The sequence below is a fragment of the Trypanosoma brucei genome, chromosome 6 (genome assembly GCF_000002445.2).
Source record: "Trypanosoma brucei brucei TREU927 chromosome 6, complete sequence".
NCBI classification, from domain to species: Eukaryota; Euglenozoa; class Kinetoplastea; order Trypanosomatida; family Trypanosomatidae; genus Trypanosoma; species Trypanosoma brucei.
This window is the reverse complement of record NC_007279.1, coordinates 62,391-83,168: the sequence shown is the minus strand read 5'-3', so window position 1 is coordinate 83,168 and position 20,778 is coordinate 62,391. Positions and strand designations below refer to the sequence as shown.

General features: G+C 46.5%; 1 protein-coding gene across 1 annotated transcript, besides 5 other annotated features; it reads left to right on the top strand.

The window, feature by feature from the left end:
- Positions 1–20,778: part of a sequence feature (sequence corresponds to BAC RPCI93-26F19) that runs on past both edges of the window.
- Positions 7,338–10,973, top strand: Tb927.6.190 (receptor-type adenylate cyclase GRESAG 4, putative; the record flags this gene model as incomplete). The annotated part of the gene is made up of 1 exon (XM_840057.1): positions 7,338–10,973. The coding sequence occupies one exon, from the start codon at positions 7,338–7,340 to the stop codon at positions 10,971–10,973; it is 3,636 nt and encodes a 1,211-aa protein (XP_845150.1).
- Positions 13,450–16,880: a mobile genetic element.
- Positions 16,881–18,428: a mobile genetic element.
- Positions 18,175–18,428: a mobile genetic element.
- Positions 20,669–20,778: part of a sequence feature (Region contains 49bp-repeats in tandem. Number of repeats in the array could be 100 to 200.) that runs on past the window's edge.

Genomic DNA, 20,778 nt, shown 5'->3' with positions numbered 1-20,778 from the left:
AATATCAGGGGGGGAACGGGAACACCATCATATCGACCAAGCACATATCCTACTGTGGTTCAGTATAAAAAGGAGGTTAATTTCCCAACCGGGTATAAGAGTAAACGGAAACAATATGAGGGACAAGAAAGTGCCTTCAGACCTGTCAGCCCAATACCACAGTTCAATCGATAGGCGACCGCAAATATCACAAAATTCAAAGCGCACCACGACACACAGGCGCCTTAAACAATTATAACTAAAAAGTGATACCTGATACCCCCTTTATTTCCATCGTCAGAGAGAGTGAATGAGCATAGGAAGGTCGTGTGATGTAAACGTATGCATGATGTAACGCCATGTTTGAAATACTATCAATACTCCAGAGGGATCATTACGGAATGGAGTTACGGGACAAGCAGCCAAACGATGGTACTGCACGCAAGAGCAGTTATCACACACACGGAGAGAGATGTAGGCGCTCATGCATAAGCACACTATACAGAAGCCAAAGGCCGAAACACACACAAATCCTATTTGACCATTGTGTTTTACTGTACCTTTTAAAAAGTTTATCTACCTTGTGGTGGTGAGCTGAGGGTATCGGAATAAGGTGCTCCCTTACCTTTTAGTGGAAAAACAAATTTCGTATCAATAGTGGCCTCATACACGTTTGGGGACAATATCTCTTTACAGTAACTGCTTCCACAATGTTAGCCTTTATTGTCGGCAACAAAACATTCAATGTATAAGCGCAACAACAAAATAATGTGTCCCTATGACACTATTAGTTCCTTCTTAAGATATCCCTTGTTCGGTATAAGTCATTTAAAATAGTGCCTACACATTGAGACAAACTGCAGCTACGGTCACCAGCCCCCGAGTCACATCTGAAACCATCGGTTGCAAATATTTGTGCTCAGCGAGGGAAGGCTAGTGCCACAGAACCTACAGCACAGTCGTACCTTGTCTCAAACGCACACACTCAGCATATTCACTTTTCAATTGATTTCTTCTCTTTATCCTCATATTTTAAGAGCAACAATAACAACAAAGAAGCACACTTGCGTTAAAACCATAGAGGAATTTGGCAGTGCAGAAGGCATTGTTTCACTAAGTGTAGAAACCACAGGAACTCGAAGTATCGGAATTAAACATTACCACACAGTCCTGTTAACCACATAGCGTCTCCAACAATAGTCCTCTCACTGTTAGTTAGCCGGCATGTCCTGCATTAGTTCCTATCCGCTTTTTCCTTTCTTTTTCCATTTTTGGTCTCTCTCCCAGTGGTGCATCATACGGTAAAATTATGTGCGCTGTTGAGTGTATGGTACTTACCTTCAGTCAAAGAAAAAAAAGCGATATGACTTCCTAAGTCAGTAAGTGAGATGCGTATCTGTTTTGTGCTTCTTCCTTTCTTCACTTTTATACATGCCGGTAGCTGCTTGTCGCGAAGAAAAAGAGAGGCAGTAATTTATTGGGATGTCTCTCGGAGTAAAAAAATAATTATAGGCATATGAAGGAGGTAATTAAATTGGGAATATTGCCAACGAGGTAGCAAAGAAAAACGAGCCTCCAACAACAAAACGGCAGGTGCCATCGAGCGACACAAATGACATCTCAGTAACATCCCGTGAGTGACATTGGGTATTGCCCATCTGTTACCTATCCAATCCACGAAAGGTGATTACTCACTAACTCTCCGTCACTTGTACTCAATTCCCTTACGAGGAGAGAGCAGTGGAGTATCACCTCATGTTACAGGTAGTGTCACGGGAAATTTTTTATGGGCATCGCAAGGCATCGCAATTCGTAGCCCCACCAACATTCCCGTACGGATACCTATATTTGATGAGATTATCTTGAGTAGTTACTTTCCTCAAAATGGGTGTACAACACGCTGCCTCCATGAGTAACACAATTACTAGCGCTAGATCTGCCGCCAGTAAATCACTGCCAAGTTCTAAATTAATATCATTCTTGCTTCATTCACAATCATGGCAGGGACTGGATGTAAATTTTACCATGATGTTTTGTAGCGCTTAGTGCCTCGTAGCGAAAATATGGCTCCAATTGCACACACAGACGGTACCTTTATACCAGCACTAAACGTCTTTACGTACATCGTCCGTCCCTAACCAAATGCTCAAAAAATAATTTGAACCAAGGCTGGCCGATCAGAAGTTTTTAGACAAACTGGGTCATTCACTTTCTAATCATTATTTACAACCTTATTACATTGTCCGTTGGTTTTTGCACCCTTCGGCAGCACCCCCAAAGTGAGTTAGAGCGTATCGATGGCGCAAGCAGATAGTTGTTACCGTCATTGTCATATTTTCTCTCTTTTGTCTTGATCGAGACAAACGAGTATTGTTTACGTTCCGCAAATACCCTGCAGCACACGACACGAATAGCCGATCCGCTACCGCACCAAAGGTGATGAGCAATGTTTTATAGTTACGATGGGAAGCCATCTTTTTGACATACTGGGAAAATAATAGACTGGCATCTTATGAGCCGGATAAAAATGGCTCGCTAGCTAAGACAGCACTCCGCGTTGAACGCATACATCCCTCACGCGGGTGTGTGTGCCGATGGCGAGCTCCACATTGCTACGAAAATAACGGTATGGTCACGAATATTCCTTTATCATGTCCAGAGCAGAGGAAAGTTGCCACTCAGAGCTATTCGAGGCGGGCACCAAACAAAATCCAGCGTCCATGCCTAACCTCCCCTAAAACAGCGCAAATCAACCACAGTAACCGCACACAGTACCACCGGTACATTCAATGGAAGGAGCGCTCTTTGATATTACCTCTGCGCACTCGCCCCAGCCGACGCTGCCAGTGAGCGGCCGTACCATCGATGCCGTGGCGTTCCGCCTTCACATGGACACTCAACGAAGGGGAAATTTTGCACACTCGTCGGTGCTCACACCCGCACGCCGGAGGCGGACAAGCCGGAAAGAAAAACACTTGAGAAAGCCGAGGCCGACGGAACATTCCAGTTGGTAAGGCCGATTCTGAGGGCGCACCAACTCGCGCGCCTCCCGACAAAATGCATGGAGCGACCTTCCCTTACCATACAGAAGCGGCGCGATCACGAAGAGAAAATGAAAAAGCAATTCCGCAACCCAGGCATAAGGTCCAAAGAAACTTCCCCGCATTTACTACAATGACAGACCCAAAAGGCACTGCGCAAAGAATGTGGGGCGGAAAATACCGTGAGAGGCAGATCATCGCTTCACGGGCTGTGGGCGCATTTTTCACGTAGGTTCTTGAAACTGGAAGACTTAGATCTGATCGCGGAACTGTGAAACCTTTTCCCGACCGAACGGACGACTCCAAACAGAGAGAGCAAAGGACAACTTTTAACTGAAGCTGCAATGTCTAAAGTTGCAATCGGACTAAGTCGAGGCACCGGAGATAGAGCTGAGAGAGGTTCGAATAATTGTGGCAGGATGTTGACCGTGGCGCCGAGGCACAAGAGCCAAATGCTGGTAAAAGGGTGTTAAGCGAGGGAAACTTTGGTGAGGCTGTGCTACACGTGCCGCAGGGTCGCATTGCCGTTCATACGAGATGGTGTCACTTAACTCTGTGGCTGCGTGAATTGTGAAACAGCAATGTTACATGCACATGCGCCTATCAAGAATACGCAGCAGTGGTTTACATGTGGTGGGTCGATGCGTTAAACTCCTTGAGTATTCTCCTCATTTTATACAAGGGAAACTGAATGAACCCGCGTAGGGGACACCATGCCGCCCTCTGATGAAGGGGCACCTGAGTTTGATGGTAAATCGTCTGATCGGGGCCACGCTACGGGGAAACGAACTGAGTGCACATGTTACAACCCCAAAGGTTGAATATAAATCCTGATATTGAGTATAGATGACCTTTTCTTTAAACGCTCGTAACATCCAATGAAAGGATTACCCACGCTCGTAGTCGATTTTGTCTTTCAAAAAATGAAATGTAAACTTCAAAGGGAAGTTCGCCCTCATTGTCAGGCTCTGCCAGGGATCAGCCTGTGGTTCAAAACATTTGACCATGACCTTCTGGTGTGTGACAATTCGTGCTCCGTCTACTGAAACTTTGTGAACTGAGGGGGTGGAATTTTTTCTCGGTGCGTTTCAGGAACAATATGTATTGCATTGACTTTGGTTAGTGCATGCTTATTCTTCGGAACATGAATTAGTATTATTGTTATGTTTTGTTGAAAGATGACAAATGGATGAAGATATTCTAGTGCCGTAATTGCTTGTTAAATTTCAGTGTGAGTATGATGTAAATGAAATATGGGCACAATTTCCCCTCTGAGACATTGTAGAATACCACAGGGATGGTAGTCACATCGAAGTCATTGCTATTCGCCTTAAGTGCATGTACAGCATTAGGTACCGCCAGCTTACTAGTCTGTGTAACAGGGGGCTCTCATTGTCGTCCTTGAACTTATGCATGCTAGTGTTGAAGGAACTTTGTGACATAACGTCTTTGTATGTGTGCGATAACATTAATTGAAGATAGCACGGATACCCGAGATGTCAATGTCGATACGAAACAAGAAATGCGAGATCAACTTTCTTTACTGTGAATGACAGGTTGCCACTATGGGGAACACAGCGCAAGTGGTAAGCGAACCATTGAGTCTGTGTATGTGAAATGATAGACACTTTAACAGCAGTCGCAGTTTTCTTATATTGGAGTGAGTGAACGACATAGTGTGATAAGAAAGTAATCGACATGAAAAATATAAGAAGGAAACAGTCCTGACCTGTTTGCAGCAGTACTTGCTTCTGTTAACGCAGCTGTATGTTTTTGATGGGAATGGTTTGTGTAAAAAAACTTTTCTGTTTCTATGTTCATTGTCTATCCTCTACAATGTTGAATATTGCTATCTTCTTTTCTTAGTTATTAGGTTCTAAGGTGGTAGTGAGTGGTAATATATGGATACACTGAATTGCTGGCACCTACTGGTTCGGTGCAGTATTTACAGTCATACGTTTGTCACTAGTCCACCATCACGGTTGATACATTTTGCACAATAAAACAAAGAAACACATTGGCGTTGATATGTTTGCTTGTTTATTCAAACTTTGCGAATATATTTAAGGCTTTGTATGTGCTTATCCCTTCCATATTTATCAGCTGCTATTGTTTTCCCCATCTGACCATGAGTCCGTCGGATATATCACTAATTACTGTGAGTTGGCGCAATCAGTATTTCTCAGGGTTAGTTCCCTCACATCTGGCACCGTCTGTATGACACATATTTGTTTATCCGTGCGTTCACCCTCTTGACCATAATTTACACATGAAAAGAGTCCATTGAAGTACTCTTCGTGAGCCCTGTATTGATTTCTGTGATGTTAGTGTATTTATGAAGTGTGATGACTTCATTGACAGTTCATTTTCTCTGCACTGTAATGAATGTGTGAGTCTTCTCTGATGTAACTCCGTTATAAGAAGCAATTGCTCTCAAGAACATTACCTGACAATCTCACTCCATGCAGTGACTATTGTGTATCATTGCTGAATTTGGTTTAATTTCGTTCTCTCGTTAGAAATAAACTCACAGGGAGGGAGAAGGTAAATTAAAAGGTAAATTACACAGCTAAAATGGCGTTTCACTGGAACGATATGATTCACCAGCATTGAATATTATGTTTGGAAATAGGAAGGCAATCCATACGATAAGGGAGTATCCCTACACAAACACATTTCGCTGCAGCACACGTGGCTTCAAGCTATATCTTTTTCTTCTTGTGGTCAATCCACGCAATTGTGTGCAGCAGATGTGATCTTTCACCTCCAACACCGGAAGCGAATGCACATGATCTGTATGATTATGCGGTATCTAACTCATTTAAGGTTGGAGAAAATGGGAGACACTGCTACCTGTGTCGAACAGAATAGCAGGTGCCAGCACTATGGACAGCTCATGAAACTTTAAAGATAAAGAAACTTCAATAGCCTACAATACATTGTGGTATACAAGATGCCAACGCTAATGCTTCACATTGTGTGCATGCCTGTACTCTACTGCAAGTGTGCGATGTGTCCAAGTGTTCTTGTCCCTCTGCTCAAGGGAACTGACGTTAAACATGTGAATAACCACTGATTATGTTTATTTCTTAGCGGTCATTGAGCCGATATTGTTATCTGTAGTTGTGTTCCATCCCTTCTTTGCCATTGTTGTTACCTTCTAAACAATAGCGCTATTTGTGTCACGGTAATGATAACAGCAATTTCGTAATTGCTGATTTAGTTTGTTTCCACTCATATACTATTCGATGTTAAGATAGCATTGCGAGTAATGTGTTAGTGTCAAACACAGAAGCTACCAACCTATTCAAATATTCAAACGCAGATACGTGTGTCCATCTGAAATAGTGTTTGTTCGTCATCTAAATGGAGCGCACACTCATTTGTTTTCCTTTATTTTTATTATTTCTTCGTTCATATCGTGTACTATAGCGTAAGAGTGTGCACAAATGTGTCACCATTAGTTTCCCCAACAGTAGGTGTTGTTGGTTCTGGGTGGATCGTTAGTGTTTCCCCCTCCCTCCCTCCCGGATAATTTGGTGACTCTCGATGTTGAGCTGTGTGTAAAAGACGGCAGAGGAAGCCGAGTGGTGATGGTTTGTGTCCGTCGGTGTGTAGAGATTTAAAATATGGTGCGTTTCCGTGCTAGATCGATGCGTGTCGCTTTGTGGTGGTGTGTATTTTGCACAGTGCAATTTTCATTGTTCATGTCATGTGAGGGCGCATTTGCCCATGAAAAAACTGGGGCGCGTAACGCAGGCAACGAGTTTGAACATTGCGAATTCATGCTAGTTAGTATTGTCATACATGCACGGGTATTTGTTCATCTTGGGTAGGCGTATGTCACACTTCCCAAAGGGCACACACACTTGATGAATTACAAAATGAAGAAACATGTCTCTGGTGATTACATGTCCGAGAAGCCTATTCGCGCCTCAAGGACCCATACTGCATCCCAGCAATCTAAAGGTAGAATGCTCCGTCGAATAGCGGTGCGACAACCTGGAGAAAGACAGAATAATTTAGTCGTTGAAAATATTACCCTTCCTCTTTGTTGGGATTCGTGTGAAACAGTTGTCGGGACGTCGCCTCACTTCCCAGTAACACGGGAAGTTCCACCTAATATTACTGCGTTCATCACTATCGCCCCCGTATCGTAATTCTCTATGTCGACGCCGGTATCCTTCTCCGCCTAACATGATTCTTTGACATTATGAACCATCACCTAGTTAAAGACAATTGAGTAAGGATACTGGCCACTGTATATTTGTTTCTTCGAGCTTCTGGCCGCGTATTTTGGACACGGGTAAGCGTGTCATGTGTGTCCTGCAGTGGCGCCACATGCCCGGCACAAAGATGATGTCTTTGGTGCTCCTAATGATCGTATCAGCGGCATCGTTGTCTGGTGCAGCAGATGATATACACGTTAAAGTATATTATTTGTTGTACGGGGCCGCTGTTCCTGCACATTACAATGATGCGATCGGCATTGGTTTCAATGCATCAATGGCATCAAAGCAGTGGCTTCGTGAGTCGAATGTGAGTGTGGAAGTTGTTCATCCGTCATCGTACGACGCCGAACCCGTTGATGGCTTGCAGACGGCCATAGAACAAAACAGGGATGAGTTATTTGTGTCGGTTGGGCCCCTTAATGACGCTGACGCATTATCTTTCATGCCTTTGCTTAAACAGGAAAACTTGGTCACTCTTGGTCCCTACACTGGTTCAAACTCTGTGCGTGGGTGGAACCCAAATCTCTACTTTCTATTTGTTTCGCCCGTTGCTGAGTTACTGACACTGCTTCGTTTTGCAGTAACACAACTGCGTTTGCGACGGATTGGTTTCATGTACCTGCAGAATGTCTCATTTGGGGACAACGAGTACTTGCTAGCTGTGGAGCTGATGTCGCATATGGGTCGTGAATTGTGTGGCGTGTTCACTGTAAAGAGCTCTGTAACGGGGGAAGCGGATTCTTCCGAATTTGACACTGCATGGAACCGGTTTGCAGAAACGCATCCGCAGGGTGTGATCATTTTTTCACCACTGTCAGAAGATACAGCAAAGTTCATAAAGAATATGATTGTTGATAACCGCACACGGGATGCGCATTTCCTTTCCACTTTACCGCATGAGGCTGAAATCGAAAGTGCGTGGCGGTGGGCAGCTGATGCTCTCAACGTCACGTTGAAGACCGACCAAGTGATATTAACAGGAGTCGTCCCCAGGCCGACCAGCACTGAATACGCCGCTGTTCGTCGTTGCCGAAGTGATGTGGAGTCGTACTTAAACGACCACACCAACTCGGGCCAGTACAGTTCTTTGAATATCACAGATCTCTACGGTGTAGACGGAGAGCCAGTGATGTACGGGTGGATCGTTGGTGAGGTGTTGTCCCAATCCCTAGCGAATCGCGAGTTTCTTAGTAGCAGGAAGGAATACATGGAATCGCTTTACAGGCAACGCCGGTACGTCATTAACGACCTTGTGATTGGTGACTTCGGTGGGGAATGCGGGTCAGCGGCAGCTGATTACGGAGCGGCCTGCAACTGCAACCAGGGGGGGAACGTGGTTTACCTGAACTCTCTATCAAGCGATTACGCATTGGTCGACATTCGCAACGGGTTAACTGTATTCAATCCGTCTAGTTGTTACTACGATGGCATGAGAGTGGAGTCTCCCGTGAATGGTTTGATATTTCTTTTGTGGGATAACCCGGCTGCACTAAGAGCCAATGGGGAGATATACGGTGGCGTTAGTGTCCTTACTGGCGATGGAACGTTTGGTCAATCCGACCGCTTGTTTTTACAGGGTAGAGCTTCGGCGTCAAGCGCTGCATCTTCAGCACTGATGCACGAGTTGGACACTAAGGTTGTTACGGCTCTATTTGGCGCAGTGAGTGAAGAAATGCTTGCGACGGCGGATGTCGTATTTATTGACCCTATAACGCTAAATCCGGAACTTCGCCATAACGGAAGCAATGTGATCTACCTGTCACCAACGCTGGAACAGCAGTTATTTGTGATTTCGGGGTATCTGGTGCGCAAAGCGTCTGGAAGAGCGTCCGTTTTATTTCGTGGCAGGAACGCGCAGGGAGTCGAGGACGCAATTCGAAGAACGTTTTTGGCCACCGGCACCTCGCTGGACTCATTTGCTACGTTAGACAAGGTTGCGGCATTGAAAGAGAAGCTTCCGAAAGACGGATATGCCATTGTCATCGGAATCAACGTCGCTGATGTCGGAGAGCTTAAAGATCACCTTGATGCTAACCCTGATGTGTATGTATTCGTGCCGTTCTTTGACATGGCCTTGATGTACAGTGGTATCGCGCGCACATTTAATGGCAGCCCGAGCGCTTACCGCCTTCTCTTCCCCACGAGTCTGCCCCACTGGGCAGACGTCAACACAACATCAGAGACCGTACGAAGGTTCCACGCTGCGCTACGTGCTCCTTCCGTTTGGACGCCACTGAGGTTGCTTGGGTTCGCTACCGCAAGGTTCACGAGGACTGTCCTTCAATTCACGGAAAAGGTGACCCCGAAGACTCTGACCGAGACCATCTTTGCACAATCGGTCATTGCCGTTGACGATATGCGGTATGGCCCCTTTGCCAGTGATACCTGCGCCGAGCCCCTCGGTGGGGATGCCAGTGACGCGGAAAGCTGTATAGTTAACTACGGCGCGACGCGCATTTCCCTGTGGTCCGCGGCTCGGGCGTTAGACGCCTCAGTGTTGCCACTTACCTCGCCAGTGACACCGTCGATAAAATACCTTAATCCTCAAGAAGGCCAACTCACGAACGCCGAACTTGCAGGCCTTATCGCTGGCGCTCTCATCGCTCTGGCGGTCGTTGCGGCATTGGTAGCAACGATGTTGTATTTGTTGCGCCTAAGTCGTAACAACAACCGTGCACCTAGAGAGCCAACTGACCCCGTGACACTAATATTTACTGACATTGAGAGCAGCACTGCGTTGTGGGCTGCACACCCTGAGCTGATGCCTGATGCCGTCGCCGCGCATCATCGTATGATTCGTTCACTGATTGCGAGGTATGACTGCTACGAAGTCAAAACTGTTGGGGATTCGTTCATGATAGCGAGTAAGAGTCCTTTCGCTGCCGTCCAACTCGCACAGGAATTACAGCTGTGTTTCTTGCATCATGACTGGGGAACAAATGCGATTGATGATTCCTACCGTGAGTTTGAGGAGCAATGCACGGAGGGAGAATGTGAGTACACACCGCCAACTGCACGGTTGGATCCTGAAGTGTACAGTCGTTTGTGGAATGGCCTGCGTGTACGTGTTGGAATCCACACCGGGTTGTGCGATATCCGACACGATGAAGTGACGAAGGGATATGACTACTATGGGCGGACTCCAAACATGGCAGCAAGGACAGAGAGTGTGGCAAATGGTGGTCAGGTGCTGATGACGCGCTCAACATACCTGTCACTGTCAGCTGAGGAGCGTGAGCAAATTGATGTCACTGCACTTGGTGCTGTTACACTTCGTGGTGTGCCGAAACCTGTGGAAATGTACCAGTTGAATGCCGTGCCTGGTCGTGTCTTCACCGCACTGCAATTAGACCGCGAGTACTTCGACAAGTCAGATTGTTCCTCCGCAACAGCCAGCGATGTAAGCTCCGTTCGCGGAGGAATGAATGGGTCTTCGCTGATGATCGCCAGTTCTCTACAAGCTCTTCTGGGCACATTCGCCGCAGCACAACGGCGGAAGTTGCTCGTTCCCTTGTGTGAGCGTTGGCATGTGCCGTTTCCTGCTGGAGCGAAAGACAAGTGGGACGATAAATGCTGTGAGGAAATCATATGCCGCATCGCGGTTAAAGTTGGACGTGTGGTAGATCTCTGCGCATCCAGTGGCACCGAACGGTCAGTCAGCACGCTGAGGAGCGCGTCGCTGATTATTATTGCAAACCACTTTGCGGAACATGAGGCATAAAAAACGCGAAGCCTTCTTCCTCAGCAACAAAACTGCGTCTTCGCAGTTGAGGCCGTGTGTTATATGCGTAGAATGAAGTGTATCGGCCAACACTTACCACCTTTAGAAAGCACAACAGCCAATTTGTTGTTATTTGGTGTTTTTATTCTTTTGCTCGTTGAAAATGACTCTCTAAGATATCTGATTATCCTCATACCATCGTTAAACGGATTTTTAGTGTTTGTGAACACTGAAAGGGAACGGTTACAGTAAACCTCAATCTGTTTCTCTTTGCTTTTGTTTGTTCGTTGTTGTTTTTTTTGCAAAGGGATGCAAAATGACGCGCAATCTCCACCACCACCCTGTCAACGGAACAGAAAAAATAGTTTATTGACATATCGCAGGTGGCGTTGTTTTTGTTTTTTCAGCTATGGTACGCCTACTTGGATGGGGAAAGTTTTTTTGCATGCACATGGCGTTAAGTCTCTTTACGCTTTTATTCTTACTTCTAGCTTTTTGTTTTTTCTCGCTACCTTTGGTGCGCAAATGTTGCCGCTAGTTTGCCCGTTAATTCAACACTAATTAACATATATGCTGTCTAACTACAGCAATGCGATGCAGCTCTTCCTGGTGGACGGAAACCTCTGGGTTTGTAGGCACGCATTGTGTATCTTGCCCTCGGTTTCGCTGATGTGCCATTAACCGTAACAGCGCAGCTGTTCACCTGCATGAGTATGATACCTCTTGTGGTTTCCACCCCACGGTAACTATGGCATCCTGTCATTTTTGAATTAGTTGCACACAAAAGGAAAGTTGCAACTAGACTTTTTGGAAATGCCGCTTCGCTTTCCCCTGAAGGGGGGAAGGGCTTTGCTCCCTTCGTGTTTCGGGACGATCAACCAAAAGATTCACGGTGCGAGCGCACCCGCTACTTGCAGTGGAGCGCGTGAAGGGGGAATTGTTTCAAAGAAGCGAAACAACGGTTGGAAAAGACGTTTACGGGTTGCAACGCATTTATTTCCCGTCAATTACCATGAGCAGGTGCTGTGCAATGAGCTGTCGCAGTTGTTGCAACTTCAAGACTGTGGCAAGGCAGTCGCTTGGTTCATGCTTGCCGGAAACCACAGCCATAATTAGTGGATTTTAAGCCGTCACGCGAATAGCGACCAAGGGGAACCAGCCTTACAAGCCACCTCAATTTTGTGTGTGGGCCCAAAGTTCAAAAATGCATGGGGTGAGCTTTTGCCGTGGCACACACTCCTCAGGCGGAACGAGGGAGCTGAGACAATCGCCGTGTCGGTGCAGTGGCAGTGCTCACGGGGAAGCGCAGGCACGGACCACTACGCAAAAGAAGACCTCTGGCAAGCAACCCGAGATTTTTCCCCCGCTGTTGACATTAGCTGATGCGCCCGAGTTGGTAGAGAAGGGTGGGCACATTCCTTCCCATAGTTGCAACCACCTCCCTCCAGCGATGGCGTTTGCAACTGTATTCCAGCATCACTTTTCAGGGATAAGCAGCCACCACTCATGGGAAAGGCATCTGCAAAGTGGAGAATCCCATCGACCGTTTTTTCGGCATCCATGTAAGTGAAGGAACCCGGACACTTAAATGGTTTTTTTCTTTCCATCGTACATCCAAAGGGGGGATGGCACCCCCCCCCCCCCGCGCACTTCGCGAGCATCACTTGCGACGTTGGTCGATTCAGACAGCCCGGAGGGCCATATCGTCCGTATGCGCAACGTAAACGATGCATGGTTCGTTTTCCTCTGAATATGAAACGTCCTGAGGGGAACGATCGAGCCGACGCAGCTGGCGTCATTTCCGACAGTAATTCCCACAGGAGAAAGATAACCCAAAGTATCGTTGGCGAGACTCCACCTCCCAAATAGTTGGGAGAGCTCTCGCTCCCACTTTCGGCCGCGCCTCTCGGTTGCACCGGAAGCCTCATCGCGGCGTTGGCACACGGCCGCCATCCGTGCGTGCAGCAAGTTACGCGCCAGCGCCTTCTTTAGGGAAACTTGAAGGACGTTGGTGGAGGGCTGTTGATGAATGGGCGGAAAGTGCTGCGAATTGCCTGACTCTTGGGATGAGGAAAGTAACCGAGACGGCGCGGGAGGCCGTGGCAGCGCACTTGGGTGAAAGGCAGCTGTCTCCTGCTTCTTGTGGGAAATGTCGGACGGAGCCCCAAGCACAGCAACCATGGTGCTCAGTGGCGGATGGGACTTGAAGGGCGCAAGAATACGAAGGGGCTGGGGGCGGGGGGCACAATCCTCATGCTAGTGTTTTCCTTGGATGCGCAAGTCGCTCCTACGCGAAACTGCTTTCCGAAGGGCCCTGAACGCGTCTCCGGACGTCGCAGTGGTAAAATAATGGAAGATGGGAGTGTACCAGTGAGGAAATGAGAATCTTGCTTCCATGGCAGTGTGGTGAGTTCCCCCTGCTTGCGGAAAAGCTGCCACAAATGAGTGTTGCAAAAGTGCAAAACCGTACGTGGAGCAGTGGAACTGCGCCGGGCTATCTCAAGGAAAGAGATTAGCACTCCACAAAACCCTTGTTGATGAGCGGATCGCCTTTTGTCTGTTGAGCGAGACAAGGATGACGCCTGGAGAGGCGGCTTGCTTTAGCGTTGCTGGCTACCAACCTCACGGAATAGCTCGTAACTGCAAAGGAGGTGGTGTATCAATACTAGTGAGGGAGGACCTACCAGTCGATACCGGTATGGCCGTTGTTGGGGGAATTGAACAAGCGCATGCAACAATTCATCTTGCACGTGGAACGGCGCTGACTGTCACGTCGGCATACATCCCACCAAAACACACCTTCACGACAAGTGACCTAGATACGCTTCTGACGACTGACGGTGCCCAGCTCATCGGTGCAGACGCTAACGCACACGCGTTGGCATGGGATCGCGCGAGCCCACCAAATACCAAGGGTGAAACCCTCACACAGTGGTGCATTGACAACCAGTTTCTGGTATGTAACACTGGTGAGTGCACCAGGTACGCGCGCCACCTCGGGGAGTCCACCCCTGATGTGACACTGTCAAGGAATTGCACAGTGTACACGTGGACATCGCTGTATTCTCCCAATAGCGATCACCATCACATATTTTTCGACGTTATCGTTGGAGAGGCCACAGGTGCACTGAGTTGCCTGCGGCTTCGAAAGCCCATGTACGCATGGCTAAAAGCTGACTGGAGGAATTTCCGTCTCAAGGTTGACGAGTTCTGCAGGAAAATTGGTAGAGAGAAGAACGTCAACACCCTGGAACAGAAATTGAGCCCCGCCATCCGCATTGCGACGAAGGTCTCCGTCCCCCGTGGCTGCAGAGCAACGCCACCACATTGGACACCTGCGCTCGCGAAACTCGATGAAGAGATCGCTGGATGCGGACCCTCCCACCGAAGGGAAAAGTTGGTAGCCACGCGTAAGCAGATCCTGGACCGTACCACAAAGAAGAAATGGAGCACGCTATGCTCCAGACTTGCGGTGTCAGACCGCTGCAGTTGGCACATTGTCAAGAAGGTATATGCGCCACGACCACTAACCACACCGGCCGTACTTGTTGATAACGCGGCCATCACGGACTGCCGTCAAGCTGAGAGGTTCATTAAACTGTACTCGTCCCGCGCAAGAAGGCACCCCGACTCACACCCACCGGCACCCATAAAGACGATAGCGAGTGAGTTCAGTCCCATCACGATGGCTGAACTACGGAGATCGATCAAGCTGCTACCGAGTGGATCCGCAGCCGGACCTGATTGCTTATACAACGAGGCACTGCAACATCTCGGCAGAACAGCGCTGAATGTTGTTCTGAGGCTATTCAATGAGAGCCTACGAACGGGAGTCGTGCCGCCTGCATGGAAGACTGGTGTTATCATCCCCATCCTGAAGGCCGGAAAAAAGGCGGAGGACCTCGATTCTTACAGGCCTGTGACGCTCACAAGCTGTCTCTGCAAAGTCATGGAGCGCATAATTGCCGCGAGACTTAGAGACACTGTTGAGTCCCAGCTGACGCCGCAGCAATCAGGCTTTCGCCCCGGATGCTCAACGCTCGAACAACTCCTGCACGTCCGCGCTGCCCTCTGCCGTCCCACGCACCAATATCGTACGGGCGCTGTATTCGTTGACTACGAGAAGGCATTTGATACAGTAGACCACGACAAAATTGCGAGGGAAATGCACAGAATGAAGGTATCACCCCACATTGTGAAGTGGTGCGTATCATTTCTGAGTAAACGAACTGGCAGAGTGAGATTCAAGGAGAAGCTCTCCAGAAGCAGAACATTTGAGCGAGGAGTGCCACAAGGAACTGTCCTTGGCCCAATCATGTTCATTATTGTCATGAACTCGTTGAGCCAATGCCTTGCAGAAGTGCCGTTACTGCAGCACGGATTCTTTGCAGACGACCTGACGATGCTTGCGAGGCACACAGAGAGGGATGTCATCAACCACACACTACAATGCGGTCTAAACGTGGTGTTACAGTGGTCAAAAGAGTACTTCATGTCTGTCAACGTAGCGAAAACAAAGTGCACACTCTTCGGGTGTATAGAGCGCCACCCCCTTACATTGCAACTGGACAGCGAAAGAATAGGAGCTGACAGGACACCAAAGCTTCTAGGAGTAACATTCCAGTGTCTGCAGGGGATGGCAACACATGCGACCGAAACGAGACGCAAGATGGACTTCCGACTACTGCAGATAGCAGCCATCTCAGTTTCTACATGGGGGCCAAGACGACAAGTACTGAGAGCTTTTTATCTAGCACTCGTACAGGCACACACCATGTATGGCATTGAGGTATGGTACTGGGACGCTTCGGAACGAAGTCGCGACCTCCTTGCATCAGCACAACACAAAGCCAGTCGCATCATAGCTGGCATACCGCATGGGACGCGCAAAGAGGACTCTCTGCTGGAAGCAAACCTCCTGCCACTCAAGACGACCACTCTTGTGCGCAGCATGAAATTCATGCTGATGTGTGAGTCACGAGGCGGATGTTTGCGGCGCAGTGCTGAAGAAGTATACCACAGCAAACACCCAGTCAGAGCCCTACATTCCCGCATCATGCGGTCCTATCCCCACCTCCGCATTGAGCCACACGAGCACCCACTAGAGACATCGACGCTCCGCCACAGCTGCCGACCGATATTTCACATGCAGATAAAGCCTGTGTGCGCTGATGACCCCGACGATGTTAAAATGGAGGCTTCCGAAAAGTGGATTGAACGGCATTTTGCACGGAGGGGGAAGGAGCCACCGCGACGAGAGCACCACGAATTGTGGACTGATGGATCCGTGTCCCTCGGTGATAAGTCCGGAGCAGCTGCCCTGCTCTATAGAAACAACACGCTGATTTGTGCACCCAAGACCGGAGAAGGGGGACTCTCATGCGGTTACAGAGCGGAATGCGTAGCATTAGAGATAGGACTGCAACGGCTGCTGAAATGGCTTCCGGCATACAGAAGCACACCGAGCAGGTTGTCCATCTTCTCTGACTCGCTGTCAATGTTAACAGCACTGCAGACAGGCCCCCTAGCCGTAACGGACCCAATTCTGAGACGACTATGGAGGCTTCTGCTTCACGTTCAGAGAAGGAAGTTGCGTATCCGACTGCAATTTGTGTTTGGCCATTGTGGCGTGAAACGGAATGAGGTTTGTGATGAAATGGCCAAAAAGGCCGCAGATTTACCACAGTTGCGAGACGCATGGATCCCCGACATCATTGCTTATGCGAAGCGAGTGCTTAGGTCGGAAGAAGTCCATGAGAACACTCATAGGTTTGGTATCACGGGCAACCACTTTCCAACAAAACATAAAGAAGAACTGACGAGGGAACAAGAAACGGCACTGGCACGCTTTCGGGTTGGGTCTTCAAGACACTATGGATGGATGTTGCGAAAGATCAACCCGCGTGTAGCGTGCCTCCACAGTGCCGATGGTGTAACCCGCAACATGCAGCGATAGGACCAACAATACAAACAGTCCCAACTGTTGCGACACGCACTGTTCAGAGAACCTCCGAACCGACCAAATGTACGGAATGTGATGCCACATACCAATGCCGCTCGAGTGCTGTAACGCATATGGTAAACAAACATGGCTTTGTGCGAGCTGATGCCCTCCGGAGGATCAAATACGGCGATGCAACACCTGCAGTGGATATCCCCCCGGAGCCCCCTCCAGTGGTGGCGATCGTTCCTCTACCATCGAGCACACGAGTCCCGATGAGACCGCAGGTGCTTCATTGTACCCTCTGTGCCTCCAAATTCGCAGTGCCAGGCCGACTATTACACCACCTTAGAACAATACATGGCATAGGTAGCGGTAGTTGCCGCGTGAAAAGGGGGCGAGAGAACGAGGACTCAGTGCAAGGAGATGGTAAAGCCCCAGCAGCGCCAGCCTCTCAGGATACACGGAAGCTGCCGTTTCAATGTGACCTGTGTGAGGCGAGCTTCGGTACACGCTCTTCCCTGTCACTACACAAGAAATTCAAACATAAGAGCATAGTGACGGAGGACGGTACCGTGGTGGTGGTGCAATTCCCTCGTAAGCGTGCCCGTGAGGGAAACGTTGACGTCCCGGGGAAAGGCGAGGTGCAGTGTGGTGTGTGCCAAAAAGTGCTCAGTTGCAGGGACTCCCTCATCCGACATTGTAAGGCTTTCCAAAAAGGTGAGGGAGTCGAGCTTGAATGCAGCAAAAGCACAAAATTGTGTGCCACTGATTCCCCGCATACAAACACATCCATGTTGGTGTGCCCGACATGCGGAAGGCAGTGTGCTAGCAAAACTGGCCTCACCCTACATCAAAAGAAGATGCACGGTATGAAGGTAGAGCGCGCTGTTACCAGCCAACGCGGCGACTGCGAAGAAACGTCGCTGCACTTGATGAGCTGTCCCGGTTTGAAGGAGTTACGTGTCAGGTTTGCGGTGGAAGGTGAGTGTGTGCAGGATATATGTTTCTCTAAAAGTCTGGCGCAGTTTCTCATTGCGGTTGAACGGAGCCGGCCGCAGGTGAAGTCCTCACCTAATGTAACAGTCATACAACCCACTCTCCCTTCTACAACTTCCCCCCTTATTGCCGAGTGTGGAGCTAGCAGGAAAAGCACCGGACGCAGGAATAGTCCAGACACCCTCAAAGACAGGGGGTATGCAGTCAACAAGCAACAGAAACAGAAAGAGGGAGAGAGAATAATAAACGAATAACAAAAATCAAAACAAAAGGATTGCTAATTGACATCTCTGGGAGAGTCCAGGGTGGGAGGCTTCTCGCCCCATCTGCTGTATTCCGTTTAACTGTGGAGCTACAACAAAAATTATAGAGAGTGTGTTAGGCCTAATAAAAAAGGGAGACTCTGCCACAGTCGCCAGACCGATAGCATCTCAGGGCTATACGGTGATGGCTGATGCCCGCGCCAGTGGGGGGAAACTCTCACGAAGGCACGAAGAAAATTCCAAAAAAAAAAATCATTTTCTTTCAAGTAGTGCTATTATACCGGAGGGGGGTTATTCGACCACCCGCAGCATATTAAAATGCGACTTCACTCCTAAATATCGATCGATAAGGGAGCGGAGAAAACTAAGCACCTTCTAATACTTCATCCCCCGATCAACTTCATAAATTTTATAATGAAACCAGCTTACGTACTGTTTTTCCCTCTCCAAACGAGTTGCCATCATCGCATTATGGTAAATATATTTCTAAGTCTTCGACAGCAAGATACAGCTTCCATTACAACGTTGCCCCGCTTATTTTTCTTGTTTTGTATTTTCATACACAAAATGAACATTATTGCGTATAATTAAACAAATTGCACATTATTGCGTATAATTAAACAAATTGCACGTTATTGCGTATAATTGCACAAATTGCACATTATTGCATATAATTAAACAAAGTGCGCATTTTTGCGTATAATGGCACAAAGTGCACATTATTGCGTATAAATGCACATTATTGCGTATAAATGCACATAATTGCGTATAATTAAACAAATTGCACATTATTGCGTATAAATGCACATTATTGCGTATAAATGCACACATTGCATATAAATGCACATAATTGCGTATAATTAAACAAATTGCACATTATTGCGTATAATGGCACATTATTGCGTATAAATGCACATAATTGCGTATAATTAAACAATTTGCACATTATTGCGTATAATGGCACAAAGTGCACATTATTGCGTATAAATGCACGTTATTGCGTATAATTGCACATTATTGCGTATAATTGCACAAATTGCACGTTATTGCGTATAATTGCACAAATTGCACGTTATTGCGTATAATTGCACAAATTGCACGTTATTGCGCATAATCAAACAAAGTGCACATTATTGCGTATAAATGCACATAATTGCGCATAATCAAACAAAGTGCACATTATTGAGTATAAATGCACATAATTGCGCATAATTGCACAAATTGCACATTATTGCGCATAATTAAACAAATTGCACGTTATTGCGCATAATCAAACAAATTGCACATTATTACGTATAATTAAACAAAATGCACATTATTGCGCATAATCAAACAAAGTGCACATTATTGCGTATAAATGCACATAATTGCGCATAATCAAACAAAGTGCACATTATTGCGTATAAATGCACATTATTGCGTATAATTGCACAAATTGCACATTATTGCGTATAATTAAACAAATTGCACGTTATTGCGCATAATCAAACAAATTGCACATTATTACGTATAATTAAACAAAATGCACATTATTGCGTATAATTAAACAAATTGCACATTATTGCGTATAATTAAACAAATTGCACATTATTGCGTATAAATGCACAAATTGCACGTTATTGCATATAATTAAACAAAGTGCGCATTATTGCGTATAAATGCACATTATTGCGTATAATTAAACAAATTGCACATTATTGCGTATAATTAAACAAATTGCACATTATTGCGTATAATTAAACAAATTGCACATTATTGCGTATAAATGCACATTATTGCGTATAATTAAACAAAGTGCACATTATTGCGTATAATTGCACAAATTGCACGTTATTGCATATAATTAAACAAAGTGCACATTATTGCGTATAAATGCACATTATTGCGTATAAATGCACGTTATTGCGTATAATTGCACAAATTGCACGTTATTGCATATAATTAAACAAAGTGCACATTATTGCGTATAATGGCACAAAGTGCACATTATTGCGTATAAATGCACATTATTGCGTATAAATGCACATAATTGCGTATAATTAAACAAATTGCACGTTATTGCGTATAATTGCACAAATTGCACATTATTGCGTATAAATGCACATTATTGCGTATAATTAAACAAAGTGCACATTATTGCATATAATTAAACAAAGCGCACATTATTGCATATAATTAAACAAAGTGCACATTATTGCGTATAATTAAACAAAGTGCACATTATTGCATATAATTAAACAAAGCGCACATTATTGCATATAATTAAACAAATTGCACGTTATTGCATATAATTAAACAAAGTGCGCATTATTGCGTATAAATGCACATTATTGCGTATAATTAAACAAAGTGCGCATTATTGCGTATAAATGCACATTATTGCGTATAATGGCACAAAGTGCACATTATTGCGTATAAATGCACGTTATTGCGTATAATTGCACAAATTGCACGTTATTGCGCATAATTGCACAAATTGCACATTATTGCATATAATTAAACAAAGTGCGCATTATTGCGTATAAATGCACATTATTGCGTATAATGGCACAAAGTGCACATTATTGCGTATAAATGCACATTATTGCGTATAATTGCACAA